The 25,231-nt window shown below is 51.8% G+C and overlaps 11 protein-coding genes across 11 annotated transcripts; 6 read left to right on the top strand and 5 right to left on the bottom strand.

The window, feature by feature from the left end:
* Positions 1 to 501: 501 nt before the first annotated feature.
* Positions 502 to 1,422, bottom strand: Z519_06261 (uncharacterized protein; the record flags this gene model as incomplete). Its single annotated transcript, XM_016764001.1, has 2 exons — positions 502 to 986; positions 1,035 to 1,422. 2 exons carry the CDS (start codon positions 1,420 to 1,422, stop codon positions 502 to 504), a joined length of 873 nt encoding a protein of 290 aa, XP_016620325.1.
* Positions 1,423 to 2,408: 986 nt separating this feature from the next.
* Positions 2,409 to 4,178, top strand: Z519_06262 (uncharacterized protein; the record flags this gene model as incomplete). The annotated part of the gene is made up of 5 exons (XM_016764002.1): positions 2,409 to 2,500; positions 2,551 to 2,721; positions 2,770 to 3,003; positions 3,065 to 3,305; positions 3,357 to 4,178. The coding sequence occupies 5 exons, from the start codon at positions 2,409 to 2,411 to the stop codon at positions 4,176 to 4,178; spliced, it is 1,560 nt and encodes a 519-aa protein (XP_016620326.1).
* A 599-nt stretch (positions 4,179 to 4,777) lies between these two features.
* On the bottom strand, positions 4,778 to 6,316 carry Z519_06263 (uncharacterized protein; the record flags this gene model as incomplete). The annotated part of the gene is made up of 3 exons (XM_016764003.1): positions 4,778 to 5,133; positions 5,202 to 5,292; positions 5,348 to 6,316. The coding sequence occupies 3 exons, from the start codon at positions 6,314 to 6,316 to the stop codon at positions 4,778 to 4,780; spliced, it is 1,416 nt and encodes a 471-aa protein (XP_016620327.1).
* Positions 6,317 to 7,037: 721 nt separating this feature from the next.
* On the top strand, positions 7,038 to 8,284 carry Z519_06264 (uncharacterized protein; the record flags this gene model as incomplete). Its single annotated transcript, XM_016764004.1, has 3 exons — positions 7,038 to 7,436; positions 7,489 to 7,918; positions 7,977 to 8,284. The coding sequence occupies 3 exons, from the start codon at positions 7,038 to 7,040 to the stop codon at positions 8,282 to 8,284; spliced, it is 1,137 nt and encodes a 378-aa protein (XP_016620328.1).
* A 947-nt stretch (positions 8,285 to 9,231) lies between these two features.
* On the top strand, positions 9,232 to 10,793 carry Z519_06265 (uncharacterized protein; the record flags this gene model as incomplete). Its single annotated transcript, XM_016764005.1, has 2 exons — positions 9,232 to 9,526; positions 9,616 to 10,793. 2 exons carry the CDS (start codon positions 9,232 to 9,234, stop codon positions 10,791 to 10,793), a joined length of 1,473 nt encoding a protein of 490 aa, XP_016620329.1.
* Positions 10,794 to 12,015: 1,222 nt separating this feature from the next.
* On the top strand, positions 12,016 to 14,694 carry Z519_06266 (uncharacterized protein; the record flags this gene model as incomplete). Its single annotated transcript, XM_016764006.1, has 1 exon — positions 12,016 to 14,694. The coding sequence occupies one exon, from the start codon at positions 12,016 to 12,018 to the stop codon at positions 14,692 to 14,694; it is 2,679 nt and encodes an 892-aa protein (XP_016620330.1).
* A 908-nt stretch (positions 14,695 to 15,602) lies between these two features.
* Z519_06267 (uncharacterized protein) lies at positions 15,603 to 16,043 on the top strand (the record flags this gene model as incomplete). The annotated part of the gene is made up of 1 exon (XM_016764007.1): positions 15,603 to 16,043. One exon carries the CDS (start codon positions 15,603 to 15,605, stop codon positions 16,041 to 16,043), a length of 441 nt encoding a protein of 146 aa, XP_016620331.1.
* A 462-nt stretch (positions 16,044 to 16,505) lies between these two features.
* On the bottom strand, positions 16,506 to 17,820 carry Z519_06268 (uncharacterized protein; the record flags this gene model as incomplete). The annotated part of the gene is made up of 3 exons (XM_016764008.1): positions 16,506 to 16,818; positions 16,880 to 17,293; positions 17,363 to 17,820. 3 exons carry the CDS (start codon positions 17,818 to 17,820, stop codon positions 16,506 to 16,508), a joined length of 1,185 nt encoding a protein of 394 aa, XP_016620332.1.
* A 1,171-nt stretch (positions 17,821 to 18,991) lies between these two features.
* Z519_06269 (uncharacterized protein) lies at positions 18,992 to 20,108 on the top strand (the record flags this gene model as incomplete). The annotated part of the gene is made up of 3 exons (XM_016764009.1): positions 18,992 to 19,236; positions 19,305 to 19,770; positions 19,818 to 20,108. 3 exons carry the CDS (start codon positions 18,992 to 18,994, stop codon positions 20,106 to 20,108), a joined length of 1,002 nt encoding a protein of 333 aa, XP_016620333.1.
* Positions 20,109 to 21,864: 1,756 nt separating this feature from the next.
* Z519_06270 (uncharacterized protein) lies at positions 21,865 to 23,906 on the bottom strand (the record flags this gene model as incomplete). Its single annotated transcript, XM_016764010.1, has 4 exons — positions 21,865 to 23,328; positions 23,415 to 23,653; positions 23,710 to 23,797; positions 23,865 to 23,906. 4 exons carry the CDS (start codon positions 23,904 to 23,906, stop codon positions 21,865 to 21,867), a joined length of 1,833 nt encoding a protein of 610 aa, XP_016620334.1.
* Positions 23,907 to 24,238: 332 nt separating this feature from the next.
* Z519_06271 (uncharacterized protein) lies at positions 24,239 to 24,845 on the bottom strand (the record flags this gene model as incomplete). The annotated part of the gene is made up of 2 exons (XM_016764011.1): positions 24,239 to 24,682; positions 24,741 to 24,845. The coding sequence occupies 2 exons, from the start codon at positions 24,843 to 24,845 to the stop codon at positions 24,239 to 24,241; spliced, it is 549 nt and encodes a 182-aa protein (XP_016620335.1).
* Between the last annotated feature and the right edge of the window lie 386 nt (positions 24,846 to 25,231).

The following is a 25,231-nucleotide window of genomic DNA, read 5'->3' on the forward strand; positions in this document are numbered from 1 at the left end:
CAGCGAAGGTCCTTATGGGCAACCTCAGGCATGAAGAGAAGTATAGACGGCTTGCGTAGATCGGGGAAACAAGGGTGTCACGTAGAGGACGTACGAGCACGAGGTACATACCCAGTACTTGCAGTCGATATGTACTCGTTGGACTAGCCATATTAGGCTAGGCATGATAACTCTTGGCACGGGTTAGGATTTATGCCTCTTCTCTCACATGAAACTTCTCTTCCTTCTCGGTCAAACAATCACCTGATGGTCCCAGATTGGTTCAACCTACTCTGTATTATTAGGTGAGTAGTGCCCAAGATCTATATACTTGCCAAGACTCAACGCGCATCTAACTCTGGATTAATTGACCTTGCACTACTCTTTGGTCCTTCACAGGAAATCCGACCTGGGAACCATCAACTAACTACGTGCAATGAACGTCTCCACCTTCATGCGTGTGGCAGTTCTGAAAATTATCAGTCAGCTATACTTGCGTTTCGGCAGAACAAACCCTTATGGTCATCTTACCGCAGGCAGGCTGGATGTCGACGAAGGGCTCTCGGACAATGTTGGCGATCCGCTTGTGGATGCAGGTGCTGGAGCAACCGTTGCGCTGGGGGTAGCCGAGGCCGATGCTGAGTCGCCATTATCGCTGCTTTGTCCTGGACAGCCTTTTCCGGGAACAGCAATATCGTATGCATACACCTCGAGTGCAAAAAGCTGCAGAGTATCACTATCATGGGTCGAGAATGTATTGTTGCCCCTGGCAAGATCGATAGCCTCATCATAGTCCTCGGCAAAGTGCTCGATGTATCCTCCACCGATTGCTGGCATGTGGTACAGTCGATGCATCAAATCCGAGGCCCAGAAAGTATTCGTGGGCCCCTCCGCCACGTTATACCCAAGCGCGCACATCTGGTTGAGCGAGCGGCGAGTCTCATAACTCAAATCGCAGATGACAGTTTCATCAGTTCCATTTTCGCCGCGCCAATGGCCACCATAGCCTGAAACCCGTCAGCAGTATTCATTCATACGGCCGCTTCACGAGATACCTTCCAAGTCACAATTTCCGTCGGGGTTGTCACAGCGGAACAGCATTTGGCTCTTGTCACCGTTGACGATGATTTCATACGCACCGATGGCCTCGTATGGCGGGCGGTTACCAAAGTATTTCCGATATATTTCGGATTGGTTGCCCCATCGCAGAATATGTTCCGCCGCATGCGCAGCTAGTGCCACTGTTTCGTTGAGGCCGTTTGCGAGCTGATGAGTCTGAGAGGCATTGCAGCTCGAGTGGATAGGGAACTGTGTCACAGCTCCTGCATCCCAACTGGTCGCTGTTATGGTAAAGGGAGCTACCTGTCGCACATCGAGTGGTGCCGAAGCTGCAATGACAACCAAAGACACGGAGAGAGCAAGAGACTTGAAAAGAGCAGTCATTGTGGGGCAGTAACACTAAAAGTTGCGGGCAGAAGGCAATGCTCGTGTGGTCTTTTCCTGTGCCAGAGAAACCGGCATAAAGCAGATCTTTATACTTGCGATACTCTACATCGGCCTACCAGTCTACTTCCAACCCTGTCGGGTGTAACTACTCGACGCCGGAGCAGATCCGTCATGGACGCCCAGGCCCTCGCCGGTTTCAACGCACCTCTTCCACACTACCGAATTTTCGGACCCTCTTCTGGCAAAAGCAAAGACCGAAGTGCATTCGAACTTTGTATTAAGCAGAGGATATTCGGCAAAGACGAGGAAGAGTTTACGGAATGCCAAGCTGAGGACCACACCCCATCGCAGTCTTTCCGTCATCGAACAGAAGCCATGTGGTGTTCCTCTTTCCTTCTTTAGCGGTCTCCGAGCTCCAGCAGCATTTCTCTATCGACAAAGCCTTGAGGACAACTTCTGTGGAGATGTCGCCGTCTTGTATGCCAAGTAAAATCCGCTAGGCCAAGCAAAATCCGCTCCGCTTCGAAAGTGAGGACCTTAACAGCCCATCGCGCCTGTCGAGGCTGGACCAGTTATTGTCATCCTTCTGACCATTTGATGGCGGAATATGCCTTCTATTCTTTCAAGCGTTGTCTTGACCCGCTATGCGGGCCATATTGTATTTCTTGGCTGCCGTCGTTGACAGAATTTTGTGGTGGCATCAAGGCCTCATGCCCAGGCAAAGGTACACGATGCCTTCAATTTCCATACTTCATCATCCTGAAAAATGAAAAATTCAACAACGCTGCCGAGATAGTCGATGTAAGATCGGACCCTTGTTGCAGCTGCACACGTCAATGATATATTGAGTTATCTGCAAACAACAATTTCTACAGTTTTTACTCGAAGAACTCCCGGCATTTTGTCTCTTGAGCTCACCTGTTTCATACTATCCCCAATCTACGGCAGTCAATTATATTCCCGCATTGTCTTGATCAAACACAATGATGCTCAGCCAGCTGTTGTTACTTACAAGCATTTCAGGTGCCGTTGCGCAGACAACCTACACAGGTTGTCATAACCACTCAACCGTCGAGTATGTGACCTCAGATAGAGGTTGGTCTCGCTTGGCTGACGTTGTTCAAGATACTGCTATGGCCCGGATGGGGAGGAAACGCCTCTGGTGACATACAGCTTAGCTTCGATTTTGACAACATTTTCCACGTCAACTCTACCCGCCTCAGTCTCAGCATCAACCACTACATCTTCCGGCCAGACCACGGCTGTGACTGGGTGTCATACTCATGCGAGTCAAACGTATAACGTTGCCCGCTTGAACCCTTACAGTATCGCTGACTTCGACAGATTCTGCATCAACGGTGCAGGTGAAGAGGTTCTCATCTCGGGAACAGCAACTGCCACCGGAGAATCACCGACTGAATACACTGACTGCCATTGGCACGGAGTCGAACAGTATTGCGTCGGTCCAGCCGGAGAAGAAGTTTTGGTTGTGACAGAAGGAGAGACTTCGTCCGGTGATGGTGATGACGCTTCTGAAAGTGAGGCAGAGATGGACTGTCATTTCCATGCCGGCGTCGAGTCAGTAACTTCGACGAGCTTCTCGCTTATTTGGAATCTCCGCTTACTGACAATTGCCCAGACACTGCGTCCCAGTTGGCGGTTCGGAAAGTACCGATTCTGCTTCCTGTGAACTTCAAAAACGAGACTACAACATAGGCCTTCGTGTAGGGACCTTGTTTGTTGTCCTGTTCACAAGCGCCGTGGGTGTATTTGCACCTATATTGCTTGTCAACCTCCCGCTTCAAAATGTCAACTCCTTCATATTTACGACAATCAAGCAATTTGGAACTGGTGTGATCATTTCTACGGCTTTTGTTCACGTAAGCACAGAATGCTGGATTGAGAGTAAAAAAGCTAATCAATGTTCCTAGCTTTACACCCATGCCTCTCTCATGTTCAACAACGAGTGTCTGGGCCTGTTAGATTACGAGGCTACGACATCTGCGATTGTTATGGCAGGAATCTTTATCTCGTTCCTGTTCGAGTACATTGGACATCGAATCGTCCTTGCGAGAACTCGAGGTGACGACGGCTCTCCAGCCACACATGCCACTACTTTCGCGACTACGAAGGAGAACCAGTTGATCCCGGAATCAGCTGCAACGAACGATGCGCGCGCGACTACCAGAGATTCGCATAGCTTGGCAAATCTTGGTCACAACCATGGTTCACCCTTTGATCCTACAAACCCAAACTCAAAGTTGTCGGTCATTGTCATGGAAGCCGGAATACTCTTCCACAGCATTTTGATCGGGTTGACGCTCGTTGTTGCCGGGGACTCATTCTACAAAACTTTACTTGTAGTCATTGTCTTTCACCAGTTCTTCGAAGGCCTTGCTCTTGGTGCGCGAATTGCATTACTCTCAAAAAAGGCGGTCTCGTTCTGGCGCACAACGTTTCCAATGGCCATGGCTTTCGCCCTGATTACGCCGCTAGGCATGGCGATCGGTCTTGGGGTCATACACCGATTCAATGGCAATGACAGGGATACTATCCTTACCATCGGAACACTGGATGCACTTTCCGCGGGCATACTGGTCTGGGTTGGTCTCGTGGACATGTGGGCCAGAGATTGGATCATCGATGGGGGAGAGATGACGGCCAGAAATGCGAGCTATAGCAAGATTTGCCTGGGCCTCGCAAGTCTGCTGGCAGGGTTCATTGGAATGAGTGTCTTGGGCAAATGGGCATAGACAGGCTTGAATTCAGAGACAGTAGGGCCAGAGCGTATATGGCCTGCAGTAATACGTCAGAGGTCCATGTTAGAGACATGCATGCCTCCGACATTGGTATAGATGAGATCCGACCTGTCTTGTGCCGATGACTGCAAACTGTCTGGATAACATCGGTGGCACTCCCGATCACTGCCATTCAGCTACTCGTACTGAAATGTGCCAGACAAGTCCTCTTGGGTTTCGTCAAGAGCAGATTTTATCCCAGCCGTGCTGCAACGAGATTACAATGTTCACTCGAAAGAAGCGTTGGAGGGAAGGAAGAGATGTCAGGATGGCCGAGCTCGAGACGGCGGCTTCGATGGTACAAGTAGATCACACAACGCTGATATCTTCTGCTGAACCCAAGAAAAGCAGCTCGTTTGCCGAAAGCCTCTGATTTACTTCGGCTTGGGGATGATGGCTGGAGCTTAGTGCGTCCTGGCTGGAACCTTGATCTCGAATCCGACTTTGAACAGCATTATCGAAGCCTCCGCCATGCGCAACTATTCTCGTATTCGCGTGATGCTATGCAGGAAGCTTCTCAATTCCATGCGAGCCGTTGGTCTCCTCTATCGTTCTCAACTCTGTGCCCACTTTCTGTCTCTGCGAGCAATAAGGAACCACGAAGTGAGAATCGACATGATGGACACGATGAGGATGGACAGGCAGATGACATAGGACTTGTGATAGGTTGGGCCAAAGACGGTCGAGTACACGTGCGGCCCGACGATCCCACTCCACTGCGCACACGCGTTTGTCAAGCCGATCCCGATACCAGCGGCGACGGTGCCTTGGAGCGCTCGAATCCGCTCGGGCCAGATGACCGGGTATGCGGAGCCAGCGCACGAGACGGCAACGATGAGCGCGATATACTTGACCGTCGCACTGTGGACGGTGACGAGAATGATGTAACAGACGATTGTGGTGCTTTCGACTGGACAGTTGAGTCAGTACAGAGAGGGAAGCAGACAGGGCTTAGAGAAGAAAAGACGGAATGCTCACTTGCGACGGCGCATGTCCAGGGCCGAATCCATTTCCGATGAATCAGATAGCCGGCCGTGTTGAGGAACAAGAAGCAGCAAACGTAGGGTGGCTGTTTCGAACAGGTCAGCAGCTTCTAGGTCTCGGGAAGCAGACTTTTGCCATACGATATTCATCAGCTGCGAGTTTGCAGTCCCCGTGAACCCGAGCTGGTAAATCACAGTTGGTAAGGCGTACGAGACACCAAAGCCCCCTATGCCATGAGCGATCCAGTAGAGCCCAAAGGTGTAGACGGTAGGATCTGCGAAGAGCCGCTTAAGAGAGGACCAGTCCCAATGCTGGCGTTTGCCCGACGGCGCTGTGGGCGCCAGACGTCGTTCGATGAACAAGCGTTCCTTCTCATTTAGCATCCGCGCCGTTTGAGGATAATCCGGGAGTCCGAAAAGAGCGACAAAGGCGAGGATGATTGCCGGGAGTCCTTCCAGCAGAAAGAGCCATCTCCATCCAGGAAGGCCTCCCAGGCCGTCCATGAAGCTGATGGCATATGCCAAAAGGCCGCTCAAAGCACTGGATAGTTGCCCCACCGAGTAGAAGAAGGCAATGCGCCATGGGAGTTCGGTAGGTCGATACCAGAAGTCCATGTGGAAGAGCACTGCGGGATAGAACCCTGCCTCTGCCATGCCGATTGCGAAGCGAGCACACATCATGCCCTGGAAATTTTGTACAGCGGCGACACAACAGGCGCAGATGCCCCAGCTAAGTATCAGCACAAACATCCATATTCGAGGGCGGAATGTCTTGAGGAGAACAGTATTGGTCGGCTCAAAGATCATGTAGCTGTAAGAGAAGATGGAGAGGGTCCATGCCCATTGAGACGGATCAAGGTGAAGTTGCTTCTTGATGCCGGTTCCACGTTCAAGGTTGATGATGGCTGCGTTCGAGTAGTTGGATGAATCAATGACTCGAAAGATGTAAACCAATGAGTAGAACCCCACCAGCCAGAGGTCGACCTTGCGCAGGACCTTCTTCTCAAAAGCTTTGTCCCCTTCTTCGAGCACAATGTCGCTTTCACTAGAAGGTGATTCGGCGACGACGTGGGTGTATGTATCACCTGGGGTCTTATTGTTGGCAGTCATCTTCAATCTCTGATGGTAGACAGAGATATAAAGATGATCCTGTCGGAATTCTCCCTGTTGCAGACCCCCAGTGGGACGACTTAAATAAGGAGTTGAGGCTTCATCAAACCATTCTGTATAGACTGGTCTCGGTCGCAGTCCTTCATCACGACATGGGCACTTCAGAAGACGTCAACATCTCGTGGCCGTCCGTGCCACCGAGCATTTTCCATCGCAGTAGCAAAGCCGTCATACGCCTTTTTGCATCAACGATTGGTGCTATATGCCGCCATGATAAGGGCGATGGCGACACATCGCTCGCTGTACTCGCTTAAGGTCTAGAACAGTCAGTACGGACATAACCATTTGATAACAAAGCGTTTTCTCACGTTTTCTCACGTTTTTAGCAGATTGTATTTATATGTTGCGGTGATCTACCGAAGAGACATAGTGTAACAGAAGGTCGGAGTTGGGAAAGCAAAAAGCACGTCGCCTTAGTACAAAAGCACGCAATCTGCATGTATACTTGGTTAGTAATTGGATGCAACAGCTACATCAAGAGTACGAACCGAACATGGCGAGGAGTTTGATAACAACCCCGCAGTCCTTCAGCCAGGTAAATGTCTATTGTCACTCCATATCCGCGGTCAGGTATCTGCGTGTTATCTGCTCGTGTCTCCTTGTTCGACTGCGCCCTGCCTATTTGTATCCTGGGACTCGGGACGTGTGTATATTGAGCGAGATGGCTCCCTCGGCAATCGGGGAACCGACAAGTCAGAATGATGTTACAAAGCGTATTCTTGTGAAACCATGGGCACGGCCGGCCGAGACCACTGAGAAACTCGACTGGGCGCCTTTGACAACGATTGATCTTTCGCGCTTCGACGAGCCAGGCGGCAAGCAAGAACTCGCAAAGCAGCTTTATGACGCCCTGACCCGAGTTGGGTTCTGGGTCGTGATCAATACTGGTATTGACGACAAGAAAGTCCTCCGTCAATTCAGCATTGGGAACACTTTCTTCAAGCAGCCACTGGAGGAGAAGCGCTTCTTTCCTTGCAACTTTGCTGAAGGCGAGTATTTTGGATATCGCGAAAACTCACGGTGGATTGGTGACACCGGCGTCAAAGAAAACATTGAGATGGTGGGAAGACGCCCATAACCTCTGACTCGGACTTGAACTTACTGTTGGACAGCTCAATATCCCCAAGGACATACCCGCCCTTGCTGATGTGCCAAAACATGCCATCACGCAGGAATATTGGGACGAAATTCGCAATTTCCATCGCGAACTCTGGGAGAAGGTTATTCGCAAGCTTTTTGTTCTGATCTCCATCATCCTCGAGCTGCCGGAAGACTACCTGGCAGATGCTCATGCCTATGACGAACTATCGGACGACCATCTTCGTTATATGATTTATAACGTCAGAACTCAGGAGGAATGGGATAAAGCCCAGGCTTACTCCAAGGGCGGCCACACCGACTTTGGTAGTTTGACACTGCTCTTCTCGCAGCACATCGCGGGGCTGCAGATCCGAACTCCAGAAGGAGATTGGAAATGGGTCAAGCCTGTCGAAGGCGGAATTACCTGCAATGCTGCTGATACCCTGACGTTCTTGACGAATGGTAAGTATCATAGAGGACTTTCAATCTCCAACAAGGCGTAACTGACCCCGTGCGATAGGCTTCATCAAATCAACCATCCACCGGGTCGTCACCCCTCCTAAAGATCAGCTGAATACACCCCGCCTGGGGCTCCTGTATTTCAGTCGACCAGGAGACAAGACTTTGATGAAAACAGTGCCATCTCCGCTCCTCGACCGCCTAGGTCTCCTTCCGGAGGAGGATAAGGATCCCAACAAGCCTGCTCCAACGGGCACCCAGTATGTTCGAGCGCGGGTCAAGGATGTCCATCATAAAACGGTAATTGACAAGCGAGAGGGTACGGCGTTTGAATTTCAGGGGTTGAAAGTTCAGAACTATTATGAGTAGTTGTCATCCATAGAGCATGCTGCATAGCAATCCCGATTTGGACAATGCAGAGCGAAGAAAATAATACTCTTGTTCATAGTAAGGCTGCATAGAGCCAGCAGTCGATGATTAGTCAGCAAGTGGCCCAGCGCAGCCCAGAGCTCATGCAACAAAGCGAGAAGGATGTGCGTGCGGGGTGATGGGGTTATGCGCATAATTATTGAGGACAAGTGCAGACAAGTGGTACGCATGATGCGCTAATGTGATGAATTTCCTTAGTGCGCCGACTAGCTTCCGCTAACACCGTCCTAGTGGTTAATGCGCTCGCTTCTAGCAACTGTTCCAACCGGAAAAAGAAACTTCCTTCATTCCACTTGCACTCTATTTCCGAGCTCCGAGCTCCGAGGCCGTCGTCACTTCTCGCTTGTTTATAATTTTTCCACCTCTCACCTCGACGGCACCGACTTGACATCCATCGATTGCCGAGTCAAGAAGGAAATGGTTGGATTGCTGTTTCGTCATTGATATGAGATCACCTTTGGTGTTCCCAATCGTTTAGGAGACACCCTCATTGTTGTTGTGTGCTTCTCAACCAGGCCCGGCGGTTCCCGCGTCGCACCCGAGCTGGTGGGCTTGTCTTGTTCGTCCTCTGCGCCGATATTTCCATTCTCCCAGTGCTTGTCTAGATTACTTTACTCTTTTCTCTTACGCGCCTCTTTCTCGTTTCTTTCCTTCTGTCTCGTGACCTTTTCCTTCCCTGCTGACCAATACTATTTCGGTCTCGTGTGCTATTTATCCTTGATCTCTTGCGGCTTCTCGTGGCAATTTCCCCCCTCTGAAAACTGCGACTCTTTCCAACCCGGACGAGCAAACGCCCCTTTCTGCAAGGCATCGAGTCGCAGCAGAGACAGCCTTGCGCTAAAGGACCCGTTACGCTTCCCTAGACTCCAAGCGTCCTCTGCACCACCATGATTCCTCCGATTCCCCGCATCGAAGACTATGGCATCTCGCCAGAGAGAGGCTTCCTTCCCTCAGAACTGCCGCTGCATTGTCTGCCACATCCCGTCTACGACCGGTGGGAGCGCATCATAAACAACTTCCAGTCGCTGTTGCTGTCAAAACGATTAAGAGCCGTTATCGACAAATTACCCGTCATCCCCGCAGTCCACCTAGAGACCGAGGCCGAGTGGCGCAGGGCATACACTGTTCTGGCATTTTTGACCCATGGCTACATCTGGGGCGGGGACAAACCCGCAGAGGCATGTCTATACGAGGCGGGCCAAACCACAGAGAGGTTGCTAACGAGAGTCAACAGAGATTGCCGCCGTCCATCACCTACCCACTCCTCCAAGTCTCCGACTACCTTGAACTCCCTCCGGTCGCCACCTACGCCGGGCTGGTTCTGTGGAACTGGAAACCACTATTCCTCTCCGATAGTCTCGCTCTGGAAAATCTTTCCACCTTGATCACCTTCACAGGTTCGCTGGACGAACAATGGTTTTATTTGGTCAGTGTGGCCATGGAGGCAAAGGGAGGCCCGTCAATCCCTCTCATGCTGAAAGCGATGCAAGCGGCCCGAGACAATGATGTGGAAACAGTTTCAAAATGTTTGCAATCATTCGCCCAAACGCTGGACGAATTGGGCACCTTGCTGGGGAGGATGTACGACAGTTGTGATCCTCACGTTTTCTATCACCGCATACGACCCTTTCTGGCCGGAAGCAAAAACATGAAAGACGCAGGTCTCCCCCGCGGTGTTTTTTACGATGATGGCAGCGTGCACTCCACATGGCGGCAGTATGGCGGCGGATCCAACGCGCAGAGTAGCATGATCCAATTCTTCGACATTGTTCTCGGGGTTGAGCACCGACCTACTGGGGCCAAAAAGGACGAGACTTCCGAATCCGAGGCCGAGCCAGGAGCGGCTCCAAAACCCCGGCATAACTTCATCCACGAGATGAGACAGTATATGCCTGGTCCTCACCGAAGGTTCTTGCAGGCGGTGGAAGGAGTAGCCAATATCCGAGATTTTGTCGAGTATAACAAATCGAATCAACAGCTGACGGTTTCATATGATGCGTGTCTGGCAATGCTTCGAGCTCTGCGAGACAAGCATATCCAGATGGTTTCGAGGTACATCATCGTCAAGAGCCGAGAATCGAGGAGCTTGTCAAGGACACGGCGAGAGAGCAGCTCTGATCCAGTCCCTCGCGGCGGCATGGGAATCGCTGCGATTCGCTATGGTCGGCCCGAAGAAGCGGGGGCCGCGAAGAAGAAGATGCGTGGGACGGGTGGGACAGCGCTCATCCCGTTCTTGAAGCAAGCGAGAGACGAGACTGGAGAGCCCGCTGTTGATGCCTGGGCCCGCAAACTTCTCATGGGAGGTCGGCGAACGGAAGCCGACGCCGAGATTGCATTTGAGGACAGAATCACTCGCGCCGAGAATTTGGATACGGATGAGCCTCAGATTGTGGGAATGGCTGGCGCTTGGGACCTAGAGGATGCTGGCGGTGGTCTTTGTGCTTATTGATCTGCGGCCTGCCCAAGGGTCTTTGGTCGCATGAGACAGGCGGTGCTGGACACGAATCCATTTTGTTGGCACAACGAGAGAAGTGTATATCACACTGCATACGACATACAGTACTTGTCACGTTTCTAGAACATTGCATGGAAAAAAGGGCGCAGGGCGAGGGGGCGAGGGGGCTTGCTAATGCACGTGATACGATCTATTTGGTCCGGAGATCTGCCGGGCCAGCTTCATCTTTTGTCTTGATCTCCAACTCAACCTTCATTTAACTTCAAAGGTTCCTTTGGACATGTGCAGACCTCGTGCATTATCTGCCATGTGTCTTTCAGCACTGTCGCTTGTGAACTCGATGAGACGAGAAGCTATGACCTTGTTCAAAGGCACCATGGTGGATGGTCGGAACGACCCTCTTCCTCCTTCTCTCCTTCCCTCCAACGCGTCAGAGTATTGTGTTCTTCCAGAAGAGAAAGAGAGGTTCGTTCCTGAAATATCGCAGAGAATGAGAACCCGTAAGATGAGAATATATTTCACGTCTTATGACGCCGCGGGAAGAAGCTTGCAGAGTCAGTGTGATGTGGAATGAATTCAGGGCGAGTCCCTTGCAAACAGCAGACTGGTCGAGTTGACCACTGGGATCCGGTGCCCACCAGTTCAAGTGATTCAAGTTGGCACGTGGAAACAAGCCAGAGGTGCTTCACAAGGTGTATATGCTCGACGCCCAAGGTGCTCTGGCTCAAATCAACATATCCTTTGCCCGGTCTTCAGCGACAAGTATGCAATACCTGACTCTCTTTGCTTGTCTGCACTGGAGTATTCACTATTCCTCCCAACCTTGGCGCCACATCTCAGTTGTGGAGGGGTCTGGTCGAGCCTCAAGTCACTGCAATCATTCCCTCTGCCGCTTGGAAAGGGGCTGGGGTATTGAGATGGGGTTCGGCAGAATGGTTCAATAACCGGCCTGTCCTATTGTCCTTCCCAGGGGCGACAATCAATTCGACCAAGGTCACCGCCAATGTGACTGCTATCATGTGAGAAGATTTGTTTAATTCTGTTTTCAATTGTCACTGTTCTTACCAACCTCCTCTCTTCTTACCTCATTCTCACCTTTTCAACTTCAAACCCTCACCCTCCATCCCACGTCTCGTCTGTATCGTATATGTTGTACTATCCCTGCTCTCTGCGTGTGGTTAGTTTACAAATACTCTAATCCATCGTCATCTCCATCATGGCGACGGCGTGGATGAAACGAAGGCAACTTCACGACTCCAATGCGTTCGACTTCGACCCTCCAACAGATGCTTCTTCGAGTAGCAACCCAGGTTCAGGCTTCGATGCTCCTTGGGCTGGCCTGTACCTCGCCAATACATCAACTCGAGGTGCTCCAAACACTCGGAGCTCGTGCCTCACTGACATGGATGACCCGTTTGTACTCGGTGACGCTTCACGATTCTACCAATTTGCCACGGAAAATGAAACCGATAACGTGAATACTGTCACCAACGGTGCAGGGGGAAGTACTTTAAGCTCTTTGCTTCCCGATCTACAACCGGACACCATCTTTGACCAGTTGTCCGATGAGGAATTTGCAAGTATGTTGCAAATATACGTAGAGAGAGGTCCAAGCCCTTCTCAAGGTTGCGACGACAATTGGTATAACATGAACGCCACTTCGAATTCTGTCAATGAATCGATTAGCAACGCTGCGGTCAGTCTAGTGAACTCTCCTGGTCTCGCTGCCGATACTGAGAACACCAATCATACTCCTAAGACCAATGTCTCTGCTGCGCAGTCTACCTCACCTACTACGCCTGGATCTCCGCCTGGATCTGCTTGTCGCACGCTGCTTAAGAAGATGTCCAGGTCTCCAATTGAGATCCCAGACACACCAGAATTCGCCGACTTCCATCATCCCGAGCCCTCACTTCAAAACAAATCACGACGCGGGATGAAACGCAATGATGGACACCCTCCAAACGGTGCAGGCTCATTTTCCCAGTCTTCGCCAGTCCGGAAGAATACACCTGCCAAGCAGGTCCTGGGTAGTCCCTTCAAGATGCCTGGTCATCCTGCTTCCGCGCCAGCGAAAGCAATGTCGAGCGACAATGTCTTGATGAATCCTCTTCACTCGCCCAACCCAGCGGCTAACCGACCCCGTTGGGTGGACATTCTTTCCCCCTTGGGGACTACCCTTCCCAGTCACCACACTCTCACAAGTAGCCCGATGCAAGACATGGCAGATCAAACAAGCCGCACCATATCTGCGCATTACCAGTCACCACCCAACCCGACGGCTTTCGCGAACGATCTGATAGGAAGCGGCAGCAGCGGAAGCTTCCTCGACCCTGGTCTGCCATCTGAAGAGCAGCCATCGGCAAAGCGTGCCCGTACAGGCACCCTTGGCGCGCAAGATATTCTTGCAAATATTGCGCGGGAAGAGCAGATGCGTCATCAGACCTACTTCCAACACATTTCGCAAGCAGCCGCACAGGCCGGTTTGACTTTGGCAAACCAATTCAATGACGGTTTCAAACATGATTTCAAGTGGCTTGAACGAGACCGTACCGATCCAGAGCCACCACCGTCAATGGTTGCCCGATTTACTGGGTACGAATTTCCCATTCCTTTGCCAAGTGGTACAATGAAGTCGCTCGAGAGAGAAGCGGAAGAAGATGTCAATGTTGGGCAAAAGCGCAAGGCGGTGCATATGACTCAAGATGGAATAGAAACAAACGGTGTCCAGGATCCATTTGGGCCTTCAGGACTCGGTATCGCCCAGGCTGGACCGGGATTCCATAGTCTGTTCTCTCCCAACAACCAGGGCCAATCCGCCTCGCATATGCAATCCCAGGATAGGATGACGGCCCAGCGTCAGCTCCAGTCTCCTGGGAATATCCAGGCTCGTGGGCAATCCCAAGGTCAAGCCCAGGCACAGCTTCAGATGCACAGTCAAATCCAGGATCAAGGCCAGTTACCTCAGGTATTGTCAAACTCTCGACTGTCAAGGGCACAGCAGCAGCAGCAACAACAAGGCCTACAAGCAACTCCACATCTCCCACTCAATGGGCAACAGCAGTTGATGAGGTCCACCCCAGGCTCCGCCCGCTCACGAGTACCAGGCACTCCCACTCCTGCATCTCGCCGTCGCTCAACCCTTTCGAGAACAAGCCAAAATGTTACTGGCGGTTCTGTCCTTCCTGGCTCCCCATGGAGCAGTTCTCAGACGCCTAATGGTCGGTCCTCCCGGACACCTAACAATATCCGGGCGCATTTTCAGCCTTCCGCGCAGACTTCGAAGCAAACACCACCAATCCAGAGCTTAGCCGAAATGTCATTGCATCTGCCAACACCTCAACAACCTATTTCTACTGGCTCTTGTCCAAACACACTCTCGGAGACCCTGGCAGAAACTAATCGTCGCACGGAGGCCGAGCTTCGTTCTCTCGGCGCCGCCGTCGTGGATTATGATCCAAACATGAGTTGGGATGGCATGGAGGATACGCCAGTCGCAACCCTCTACAGAGACATCGGCGTTCTTCCTCCTCTCGAGGGGCCATTTGGTGAGACGATAAAGTTGGATGTGTCAGCGCCCCCAATGTTGAACATGAACATGGACGTGCCACAGGATGAGAGCGGAAACGTCGCCGGACTTGGATGTACGGCTTTGACCACAGCAGTTGGCGCGGGCAATTACGCAGAAGGAGTCGTGATGACCTCACCCAGCAATAACAACAACACGACAGACACACCTGGAAATGGAGTAGCAGACATCAGCGATATGGCTGCTAATAGAACTCTGGAGACAGGAGCAGCCGTGCCCGCTGCGGCGGATTCGGGGTTCCCGCATGATTGGACGACGGCATTCGACGAAGGAAAGATCTTTGATCCTAGAGATTTTGGTCTCTAGACTGCGGCGAATCAAGAGGCTGCACGAGGGCAACGCGCGGCTGAAAGTTGTCTGTGTCTGCATCTCCGTCGTAATCCCCTGTCGTGTCATGTCATGTCGTACGTGAGGATATGGCATGGCATCATTGAATGTCGGGGCATGGCATGTCAACAAAGGGGGCGAATCCAAAAACGAGGAACCAAAACAAAACCAAAATTGTGCACATCGGTCCAGACCCGGACCAGACCTAGATAGGGATGCGCAAGCGAAAGTTACACGCATCCGATCTTACAAACGGACGGACGAAAAATGGATGGAGGATATCATCATTATCAGAGATCAATGTCAATATCAATATCGGAGCAATGGCGTCAACGAGTGGGTGATTCACGGTTCTGCATTCCACAGGCGGCCAATCAGGCGGGCAGACAGGCAGAGAGGGCGGCTCCAGATGGACGGAACAGACAGATTGTGCTTTTTGCCTTTTTAAAGCCTACGTTTTGTTGAATTGGAAATCACAATGCAAAGGGAACCGGGAGGACTGAGGGAAAGGGTTCAACTCAGCACAACAAAGAGGCAACAGCAGCACCAGCATCGGCTGCGGCGGTGCTGATGGGCCAATGATGGCTACGGCGATGGAGACGGCGACAGCATAAGCATACACAATGCATACCAAGACAAAACAAGCAAGGCTGGACTGGATTAGACTGGACGGGATGGGGCTAGACTGAAGGCTGGGGAACAACGGACTTGTATCATTATTATTCATAGATAGACAATGTGTACTCCATACATATTTTTTTGCTCACAGAAAAATAATCCCCCCAACAACCCCTTTTTTGGCCCCCCCCCCCTTTCTTTTCCTATTTGCGTGTGAACTACCGTCTAGCTATAAGACCTTTGTGCCCTTTGGGAGACATGGATCTAACATGTTCAAAAATGCCCTCGAGAAGTTTACAAAATGTACCAATATCCCTCCCATCGCCACTTCCAACAACCAAAGAGGCTCGACCAATGCACATAGATATGAATGGAAAGCGCAGATCACCACTGCGGTTCAGCACCTACATGGCCGCACCATCATGATTGGAGGTCGCTTAGATCTGGGAAGCCCATGGTATTACATCAATGAATACACCATCCACCCTGACAGGCTAGCTGAGAGTGAAAAACCCCCCAAACCCGAGGAATCGCAAGCGACAACTTTCAAAGCTGACAACACCTGGTTAATGCTGGAAGGGTACTGTACATTATATCTGACAGAGAATCAGCAGGGGACTCAAGGTATAGAGGTCTTTGAGAAACAAAAAGCCAAAGACTGGGCCGCCGTCGAGAAACTATTCCAACACGGAGAAGCAGTTTTCGGCTGACCGAAGCCAATGGCAAAAATCCATCTTACAGTCCATTGTATGAGCTCATACGGTACATTAAAAACGAATTTTTTTTGTATAGCGTAGCTGGAAGGTGTCCAAGCGCGGCGAGTTCCTTCGAATTTTAAGCCACGCGTTTCTGGATGACTGCAAGCTGGCAGAGCCGTGGAATCACGGCCAAGTGAGTTATTGCGAATTGATATCTCGCTAAACTCGTGTGGTTGCAGTTATGTTAGGTCCATGCCAAACGATTCGTCTTGGCCAAAGCCATAATTCCAAAGATATCCTCAAAGTCCATGTCCGAGCCAAGGTTGAAGTCCTGTTGAAAGCCGACTTCCTGACAGGCCAGTGTCTCTTCATCCCTCTGCGACGCGCGTGATTGAAGCCAAGAAAATGACATTTCCAGGCTTTCTTTGGCGGTCTGTGCCAATCTTTGTCGCGGCAACTCGCCTCTTACGAAGTTCATTTTCGCCGGCAAATGACCATGCTCAGTTTCATGTGCATCTTGACATCGGCGTTGGTCTCTCCAAGTTGGATGCGTCGGTCCGTCCGACAGAGGGCCTCTTCGACCGCGTCAACCAGCGTCTTCCTGTGGCCTATCGGCTCCATCATTACTCCATTCTCTTCAATCTCTTTCAAGAGTTCGGACGCCACAGCCAAAGACGCATGAATGAGCCGGGACTTGAAAACGCCACCGCCGACCCTCACGAGGTGAGAGAACTCTTCGTTCTGAAATGGAGACAGAATAGCCATTGCAGCGTCAAGGCTGACTTTCCTCGGAGAAGTAGCATGCAGGGTTCGAGCGGGCTCGGCTCGCCAGTGGTCGATGCAAGCACAGTAGACCGCGGCTGAGAAGTAGCTCTAAAAGATTCTGCTTAAATGTCAATGCAGTGTCATCGCCCTTCATGAGTGATCGGTAGCTGCGACAAGCTTCGTTGATGTCGGAGGTTGCTCTTTCGATTTCCTCATACGACATCGGTGCTGACAAACAATTCATACGCCTGGCGAGTTCGTATCTTGGGCGTAGGCTTGCAAACAGAGCTTGGAGCAGGGAACAATTCGTGACTGTATTTGGCGGATAAATGCGCATGACCCTGCCGAGGTCGTCAAGATCTGAATCGTTGACATTGGCTGGAGACTCCGTATCGAAGTCTTGGAGTGTAAAATTCGGCAATGCGCCTGCGTCCAACGCTGCCTGTAGGTTAAGCTCCAGTATGGTGGCCCAGAGTCTTCTCCGCATCTCGCTTTGACTACCATGGAGGAACAGTCGATAAAATGACACAGGGTGTAGATACGGACGAGTAGTCGGTTATACTTACAGAGGAGTCATCTTGTGGAAATGCCTGGGATCTCGGTGAAGACCCCTTTGAATAGCCATACGAATAACATGACCCATAGTGATATATAGAAGGTCAGCACCAATGGCAAGCACTTGGCGAGTGAGCACCAACAAGCACTGAACCTGTAGTCGGTCGATACTCAGGCGACCCTTATCAGTAGGTCCAGATAGCCAATTATATGCGGACTGTGCCCATTGATAGACTAGCGAGCGCGTGGGGATAAGGTCGTCGTAAGATGACTCCAGGAAGATACTAGATCCGATGGCCAGGACAAGGTGGATTTGTAGAGATATTGCTGTTGAGATCTCTGCAGAGCTGGCCCAGAACCTTTCGAATTCCCTCCAGAAAGTCGGAACGTGCAGAATGCGAAAAGTCGATTCAAAATGCGACACGTATAGCTGCGCAAGCTTGGTCGCAACCACTCTGCCAATCAGCATACGGGGAAGGTTCTGGTCGAAGCACTTTTCAATCTGCACTGCCTTCCTGCTAGAGGCGAGGAGCTTGCATGTACGAGGCAGAGAACGGATTTCTGATAGGGTGTGCTTCGTGGGTTCGTCGACCAACCGCCCATCAGTCTCACCGCTTAGAACAACTGCTATTCTCTGGAACTAGTGATTGTCAGCCGAAACAATCGATCAATTGCACAATCAATAGCTCCTGCACATACTCACCTCCAGAGCAAAAGTATTTGTCCAATGACTCCGACCAAATAACCTAGACTTGTTCAAACTAGGCACTTATTCTCCGGCAACTGGGCTAAATCGGGTGGATCGCAAGTGTCTGAAGGAGTTGGTCTGTACATAGGATTTGCTTGCTCAGCGCCGTGTGCACCCCTACTAAGCAAGTCCTCAAGACTCTCAACGCGACGTTTCAGCTCATTGATTTCGGCTTCCTCTGGAAAAATGAGCTCGTGGAATGGTCACCTGAAGACTGCTGTTCTTCTTCCATGCTAGCAGCCCCGCGAGCATTGCTGAGTGTCGATAATGATCCTGGCTCAGATTTTGGCAGTATCCTACGGTCGCCCATGCTCCTCGTACGGTCTCTAACGTCAGGATGGGTGTGAGAGAAGAAAAGCCATTTGACATCTGAGCATGGGATGTTGCGATTGGTGTTGAGGATTACACAGGCTCGTTCCGATAGACGCATGGCGTTTCAGTGAGCGTACAATGACAGCATGGCTGTTTTCGACTTTGCGCCTCCGGCATTCTTCGCAAGAACGCGCATGCGGGAAAGTTGGGCGGCATAATCTTCCCCGTTCGAAGTCATCTCACCAAACACCTGGAAGGACAGGACGTCGCGACAAAACCAACCGAAATCTTATGTGCGAGGCTTCAAGAGGGAAAAAGCCGTGGAAGAAACACAGTCAGTACCAGGCAGGCGACCCAGGCTTCTCTTAACTCCGCCCGCACCAATCATTTGCATGCATTCAAATACCCCGAGGACATTCTGCCAAAAGTCCGCTGCCTACTAGTCCGTCTCCGCCGGCATTGCAAAGAGGTATAAGTTGAAACGATGAAGCGTAAGAAAGGATGGATTGTCCCCTTCTCTTCTTTTGAAGCATCTGTAACTCACCCGCTTAGCCAACCTATCTCCAGCTCAGTACAAGTCATGGCATCAGATCTCCCATCTCACCATCGGGTTTTGGTCCTCGAGGCCGTTGGAGCTGGCTTCAAAACCAAAACGGTTCCAATGCCCTGCCTGGATGCAGGAAGCGCCATTGTCCAAGTTCTTTCGGCTGGAGTCCTGTCGTATCATCGCGAAATTTATAACGGCCAGCGCCATTATAGTTTCCCAAACCGATCGTCGGCGGCATCAGCGCGATCGCACGCATCGCAGCGGTGGGACCTGATGCGGTAGCTGTGCAACCTGGGCAGCTCGTTTTCGCTGACTGCAAGATACATGCACGAGACGACCCAGATAGCTTGTTTGTGACGGCAATCCACGAAGGCATGAACGACCGGAGTAAGAAGTTGATTACAAACGTGTGGCGCGATGGAGTATTCGCCCAGGACGCCAAGCCACCTCTGGAGAACTGCATTCCACTTGACGAAACAAAGCTGTGCAGGCAATTGGGATACGCCACCAATGATCTGATGTACCTATACCTCCTGCTTGTTGCGTATGGAGGGTTCAGGGATATCAGGCTGGAGCCCGGTGAAACGGTTGTGGTAAGTCCTGCGACAGGTCGTTTTGGCGGGGCGGGTGTTCAAGTTGCCGTGGCCATGGGTGCACGAGTGATAGCAATGAGACGCAATGAGAAGGAGTTGGCTAGACTGAGTGCACACATCAAGAGAGGAATTCCTCGCGCATGCATCGAAATTGTGAAGTTGACGGGGAATCTGGAGACCGACACGGTAGCACTTCAGGCCTTTGGCACCATTGACGCGGTGATTGATTTTACTCCACCTTTTGCATGCAATCCACGCATCTGAAGAGCGCGGTACGGGCGCTGCGGCGAGGTGGGCGATGCAGTATTATGGGATACGTCGAGGATGTCATGGATTATAAGGTCATGGCTCTCAACATTGCCTCGAAAGGCAAGCTGATGTACGAGAGAGAGGACGTGGTACTGTTTGTCAAAATGTTAGAGAGTGGTTTGTTCCCGAGAGGAAAAGACTTTGCGGATGTCAAGGCGTTCGCTATGGAAGACTGGAAGGAGGCCCTCGATAGAGCTGCTGAGCATATTGGGATTGGAAAGGTCGTGGTGATTGAGCCCTGGTTCTAGGCAAGGATGACCCTAGATGCTTTGCATGTTTGTGAGGCGAAAGTCGCAGGCTGATTGAGTAGCAAGTGCAAAAGGCACCGACTGAAAGGGATGACAGAAGAGGTCCACTCATGCAGCAATGGTCTCTAGGATCACACCTTATCGATTTCGAAGGGTGACTTTCAATGTGCGATCAGTGATCTCCTGGACCTTGCCCTCCAGAAAATCGCCAGTTTTCACCAGCCGAGTCTGAAAGCAACTCGTGCATAGCAAGAGACGTCGCGAACATTCGTCCCGACGGCCGAGATCACGCAGCCGTGATGGTTGGGTTATCTGATGGCAGAAGCGACCTGATCCTTGACTTTAGGGTCGCCTTTGATCAGGATGCAGAGCATGCATTCTGATTCAAAACCAAAGGAATAATGGATGGATATGGGCCGTACCAACCACGGCTAGCCTGGAAAAGCCCCGGTTTCAGTAGACGCCCACAGGCTGTAAGAGACCTGCAGTCTGAGACTGCTTCGACCAAGTTAATCCACCCACATGCCTCCCTCGCGGGCGCGTTTCGTTTTTGAAGCCGCTGTAGACGAAGTCTCCGGAATCTGCAGTAATGCCAAACGGAAACACAACATCCAGGAAGGCATGCATACCTGATTGTAGGTGAGCAGCGCCATCAACATCTTCCTGGTCACACGTAGTCGGTCCCGTGAGTTCGCATGGATAAAACTGCGTCGAAATGCATCTCCATCTGTAGTTATCATCAAGCCTATTCCATTGTGACTTTTGCTTCAGCCAATTGTGTCCACCCTGCAGCTAGTTGGAGAGTGGTCGCCCGCCTTTAAACGGCAATCGAGGGGAAACCGAATTGCTGGAGAGGGTGGCTGCGAAGTCGCCTGAGCTTGAGCCCGATTCATACCCTCGACCGTCCTTCTGTGGCGAGCTGTGTGCAGACCACACAACAGAAGGCGACATCACAGTTCAGTCTCGTCAAAAGGCGGAGTAATGCGAAGGGCGCCTGTTGCCATTGCCAGGCTTGCCGATGGCCAGACATCCATGGCGAAAGGCCGAAGACGACAATAGTCCAATCAAGCCGTAAGCGTGAGCCCCAATACTGCCGGGGTCTCTCATGCGAACTATTCGACCTCACTCTTGTGAGGGGTTGGTGTCTAATTGCAAGCTGCATGGACTAATGTTTTGAAGAATGCGAAGCCACGTGACGGGGGATGCAAGAAGAATGGTGGAGGAAGAATGATCCATTCTCGCCATCTTGACAGAATCACATGCCAAGCGAGCTGTGTGAGCCTAGCCTTCTATGGCTAGTGCGGCAAGTTCTGTCTCTATGATCACGTGCACTATGAATACTCGGTATGCTCCTGCTCTACGACGTCGGCCCAGTAGAAGACCTAGGAGGACCTCGTAGGATCAAAAGTGGCAGAGAAACAGAGGAGAGTGGGAAAGCGCGTCATTGTTCCCATTCACATTCACATCCATGTTTCAATTGATGATCTTGTCCCGGGGGTCTTGATCCGTTCTCCCCATGAGGCACATAATAGTCGTCAGGTGTGTGAGCAATCGAAGATCTATATGCACTGCGAGGCATAGATCTGAAGCCACAAACAAGCGCCCTTCTAATCAAATCTAAACTGAGGCTTGAAGTTCTTTCTCTCGCCCCTCGACCTCGAAATTTTTCAGATCGCCCGGCTCGGGTCCGTCCCCTGACCGGTACTACCCCTGCCATTGCAGGGCCTTTTCGCTGGAGTTAGTTGAATCCTTCCAATTAGCGTCTATATGTTCCAGCCTCCAAATCCAATCCCACTCCCCTCCCGATCTTTTCTACCATCCACTGCCGCTTAAAGCCTTCCCTAGCCAATTCCCTGGTCCTCCTTGCCCAGACCTCGCTCCCCACACGTCCTCTGACGAATCCTTCCTGGAGGGCCAGTATCGCCGCCTCAATCCCTCGTTCCTCGCATGCTGAATCGTATAATTGGCGTGCGACCACGGTCGGAGCGGTCAGCATTTCGTCCACATGCGGAATGTCGTTCTTGGCTGCGCGAGCGTGTGCCAAAGTTATCGCTTGGTCCGCCTTGGTCAGCGAAGACTGGAGCAGGGAAATATTGTTGGACACCGTGGCATGCAACGCTTTCAAGTTGCTTAGTTCGCCGGTCAGTGTGCTCGCGGTTGATTGTAAAGCAGCATACTGCGAGGCTAGTGGGGCCAAAGCGGAGTTATTCTGAGAGATTTGTTGGTGTAGGGATGTCGTGAGCAAGTGCGAAAGATGGGTTAAGAGAGCTTCTTTTTCGGGGTTGACCGGTATCGGAGGGGCAGGAATATTGTGCGCCGACTGAAGGTTGGGAGCAGGTAAGGGAATGTCAAAGGGGGAGTCAAGGAGGTTTGGTGCCGGCGCAGGTTTCGGGGCGGGAGGTTGAGGGGCTGGTTGATATTGTTGCTGAGGTTGTGAATGGGGCTGTTGCGGGGATTGCTGTGCATAAGAGGCTGGATATTGTTGCGAAATAGGTCGCTCGCGAGGCTGGCCTTGGAAGGATGCCGATGCTGCTGGTGGCATTTGGCTAAATTGATCTGGGGGTGGTGGCCTGGCTCGATCGGGAGCTTGGCCCGGGCTCTGACCCTGTGCAGAAGTCATGACAGGGGGAGGCTGGGAGGGGGGATATTGCTGCGTTTGACCCGGGGGAGGCGGTTGAGGTGAGTACGAAGATTGCAGTAATTCGTATGCAGCTCGCGGGTGCTGGTGCTGCTGGTGGTAAGGAGTTTGAGGTGACATGGACTGTCGAAGGCTACTGGAACGTTGAGGCAGGAAATTCGCGCCACTAGGAGGTCGTTGGATGTTGCCATTTCCGTACGGCTGCTGAGGTCTTTGGCCCGGCCCTTGCGCCTGAGGTGGCGGAGGCGGCAGAGGAGGCGGAGCGTCATAGCGTCCGGGTCGCGAAGAAGTCGTGGGGATGCCGGGACTTGTTGGAGTGGGTGTTGGGATGCCGCCTTGAGAAGGATGTTTGGGCGGAGGAGGCGGTGGAGCGTGTGTACCTGATTGTTGCCCGGGTGGAGGAGGACTTGATACCGACGCATTCGAAAGCGATGGCGGTTGCATCTCCCTTGGTAAAGGCGGCACTGGTGGTGGCGTGGGCTCTGCCAGTCTCTGCTGTTGTGTCGGTGACCTGGACATGACCGGTGGCTCTTTGGCAAAAATGTCAGATAAGATGGACAAGAAGTCCAAGATGTTGGATCTCTGCAGAAGAATCCGTCAGTCCCTCAAACCTTTTCCGGTACTCCTCCTCTTTCCAACTATCCTGCCTTTACTGCATCTGAACGTACCTCCCAGTGTTCTCTCCAATGCGCCAGGTATGGATGATATATCTTCCCATCTCCCCCGACATGTTGACCCGGTCTAATCATCATCTCCTCCGTCGGTGCAACATAGCACATGGGTGCCTCGTAAGGGTAGGCGTGAGGAACCCATAATGCTATAGGAAACCGATATGTATTTCCCCGAAAGTTGACGGGGATGGTGCCCTTGAACTGCAGGAGGAGTGCAGGCGCTCCATTCTCGAACGCTGTGTATTTGCCTGTCAGTGTCTTATCAGGTCTTCGGGATCGGCATGCAACGCACTGTAGACATCTGTCCGAGGAGCAAAGCTCGGGTTGCGGGCGAGGATATGGGCAAGGTCCGAATAAGTTCGATTCGGGTCGTGATATTCCTGCAAGCTCTTTAGCCAAGGGACTCGAAGGACCGCGGTGGAGGGTATCCCTGACACGTTTCAATACATCGTAAAGCCAATTCAATGTCTTTTGAGGCACGCCTGCCATTGACGTCGCATCCAGCTATGAGAGAGGTTCCAGTTGTTTGGGATGGTGACTGCGATCGCGGTGTTGGAGGCTGGTCGTCTTCTATTGGCCAAGCCCTCCCGCCCTCTACCAAGAGATTAAGTAATGCGGGGAGGATACGAAGCAGGAGTCTTGCAGGAGTACAACGAGGACATCTAAGTATGAAAAAGCTGTTGATGGAATCTGAATTCTGGGGGTATCATAACACTAGAACTAATCATACAGCATTATCAGCTAACGCTCATGTGGGTGTCGTCTCGACATCATGTACCTGTCGCGTATTGCAGCCTCCTTGTCCTCGACAGTCGTCAGTTTTAATCGATTTTTTGCTGAGCAGCGGCCTGTTTATCCAGGTCCAACTCAACCCCGCGCTGTCGGGTCTTTCCTTCGTCGTGCATTTCGTTGTACCTGGCTTGCTCCGTGCGATCGCCAGTCAAAGACGCCACGGCGCTGCCGACAGTCCCTTGAACACGATCGCTCACACCCTTTCCGAGGTCGGTCAGTTGGCCCTTAGCCTCTTGGCCCTGGCCCTGGAGATTTTGTTCACGCCCTTTCTGCTTCAGTTCTTCGCTCCCGACGAGGTTGCCGAAGGTTTCTTTAGCGCTACCAATAGTTTGGTCCCACTGGCCTTGGGTACGTTCGGAACTGTCTTTAGCAGCGGCGCCAGAAGAGCTGATGGCGAACGGGCCTGCTTTGGCGGTCGCGTGGGAAAGGTCAGATTCGGCAGCGCCCTTGTTCTTGTACTCGTCGGCTTTGGCCTGGAATGTGATGTCAGCAGTGATCAGTGTATTGAGAAGACAGTGAACGGGAGCTCACCTTGTCGCCAGCGCTACCAGTCACAGCAGCAATACCAGACTGGACATAGCCAGTGGCGGTGTCAACAGCCGCTTTGAGGGAAGAGGTGTTGTCGTTAGCAGACATGGTGAAAAGTGTGGTGGTACAGAGAGATTGGTTTGGGGTTGGGTACTGGTATCGATAGGGGTGGCTTTGAGTGGAAGTGTGGTCTGAGATGAAGAGAAGTATGAACCAGGATCCGAGCTGAATTTATAGACCAACGACGGGGTTCTGAGATCTGTTTGTCGCAAAGGTGAAACTGGGCTCAGCAAGCTCAATGGTGATGCAGGTCTGGCAGGTGAAGCTGGACGAGGCAAAGGAGGGCATGTCACATGCTTTGTCCGCCATCGACGTCATCGGGAGGCGGGTGGAGCAGATGGCGATCTGGCAAAATCTTGCACATTTGACAATCGGCGAACAGCAAAGAATGCGATTCATCAGAAACACGCAATCCCTGTCCCACCCGCCCATCA

This window comes from Cladophialophora bantiana, assembly GCF_000835475.1.
Source record: "Cladophialophora bantiana CBS 173.52 unplaced genomic scaffold supercont1.8, whole genome shotgun sequence".
Lineage (NCBI taxonomy): Eukaryota > Fungi > Ascomycota > Eurotiomycetes > Chaetothyriales > Herpotrichiellaceae > Cladophialophora > Cladophialophora bantiana.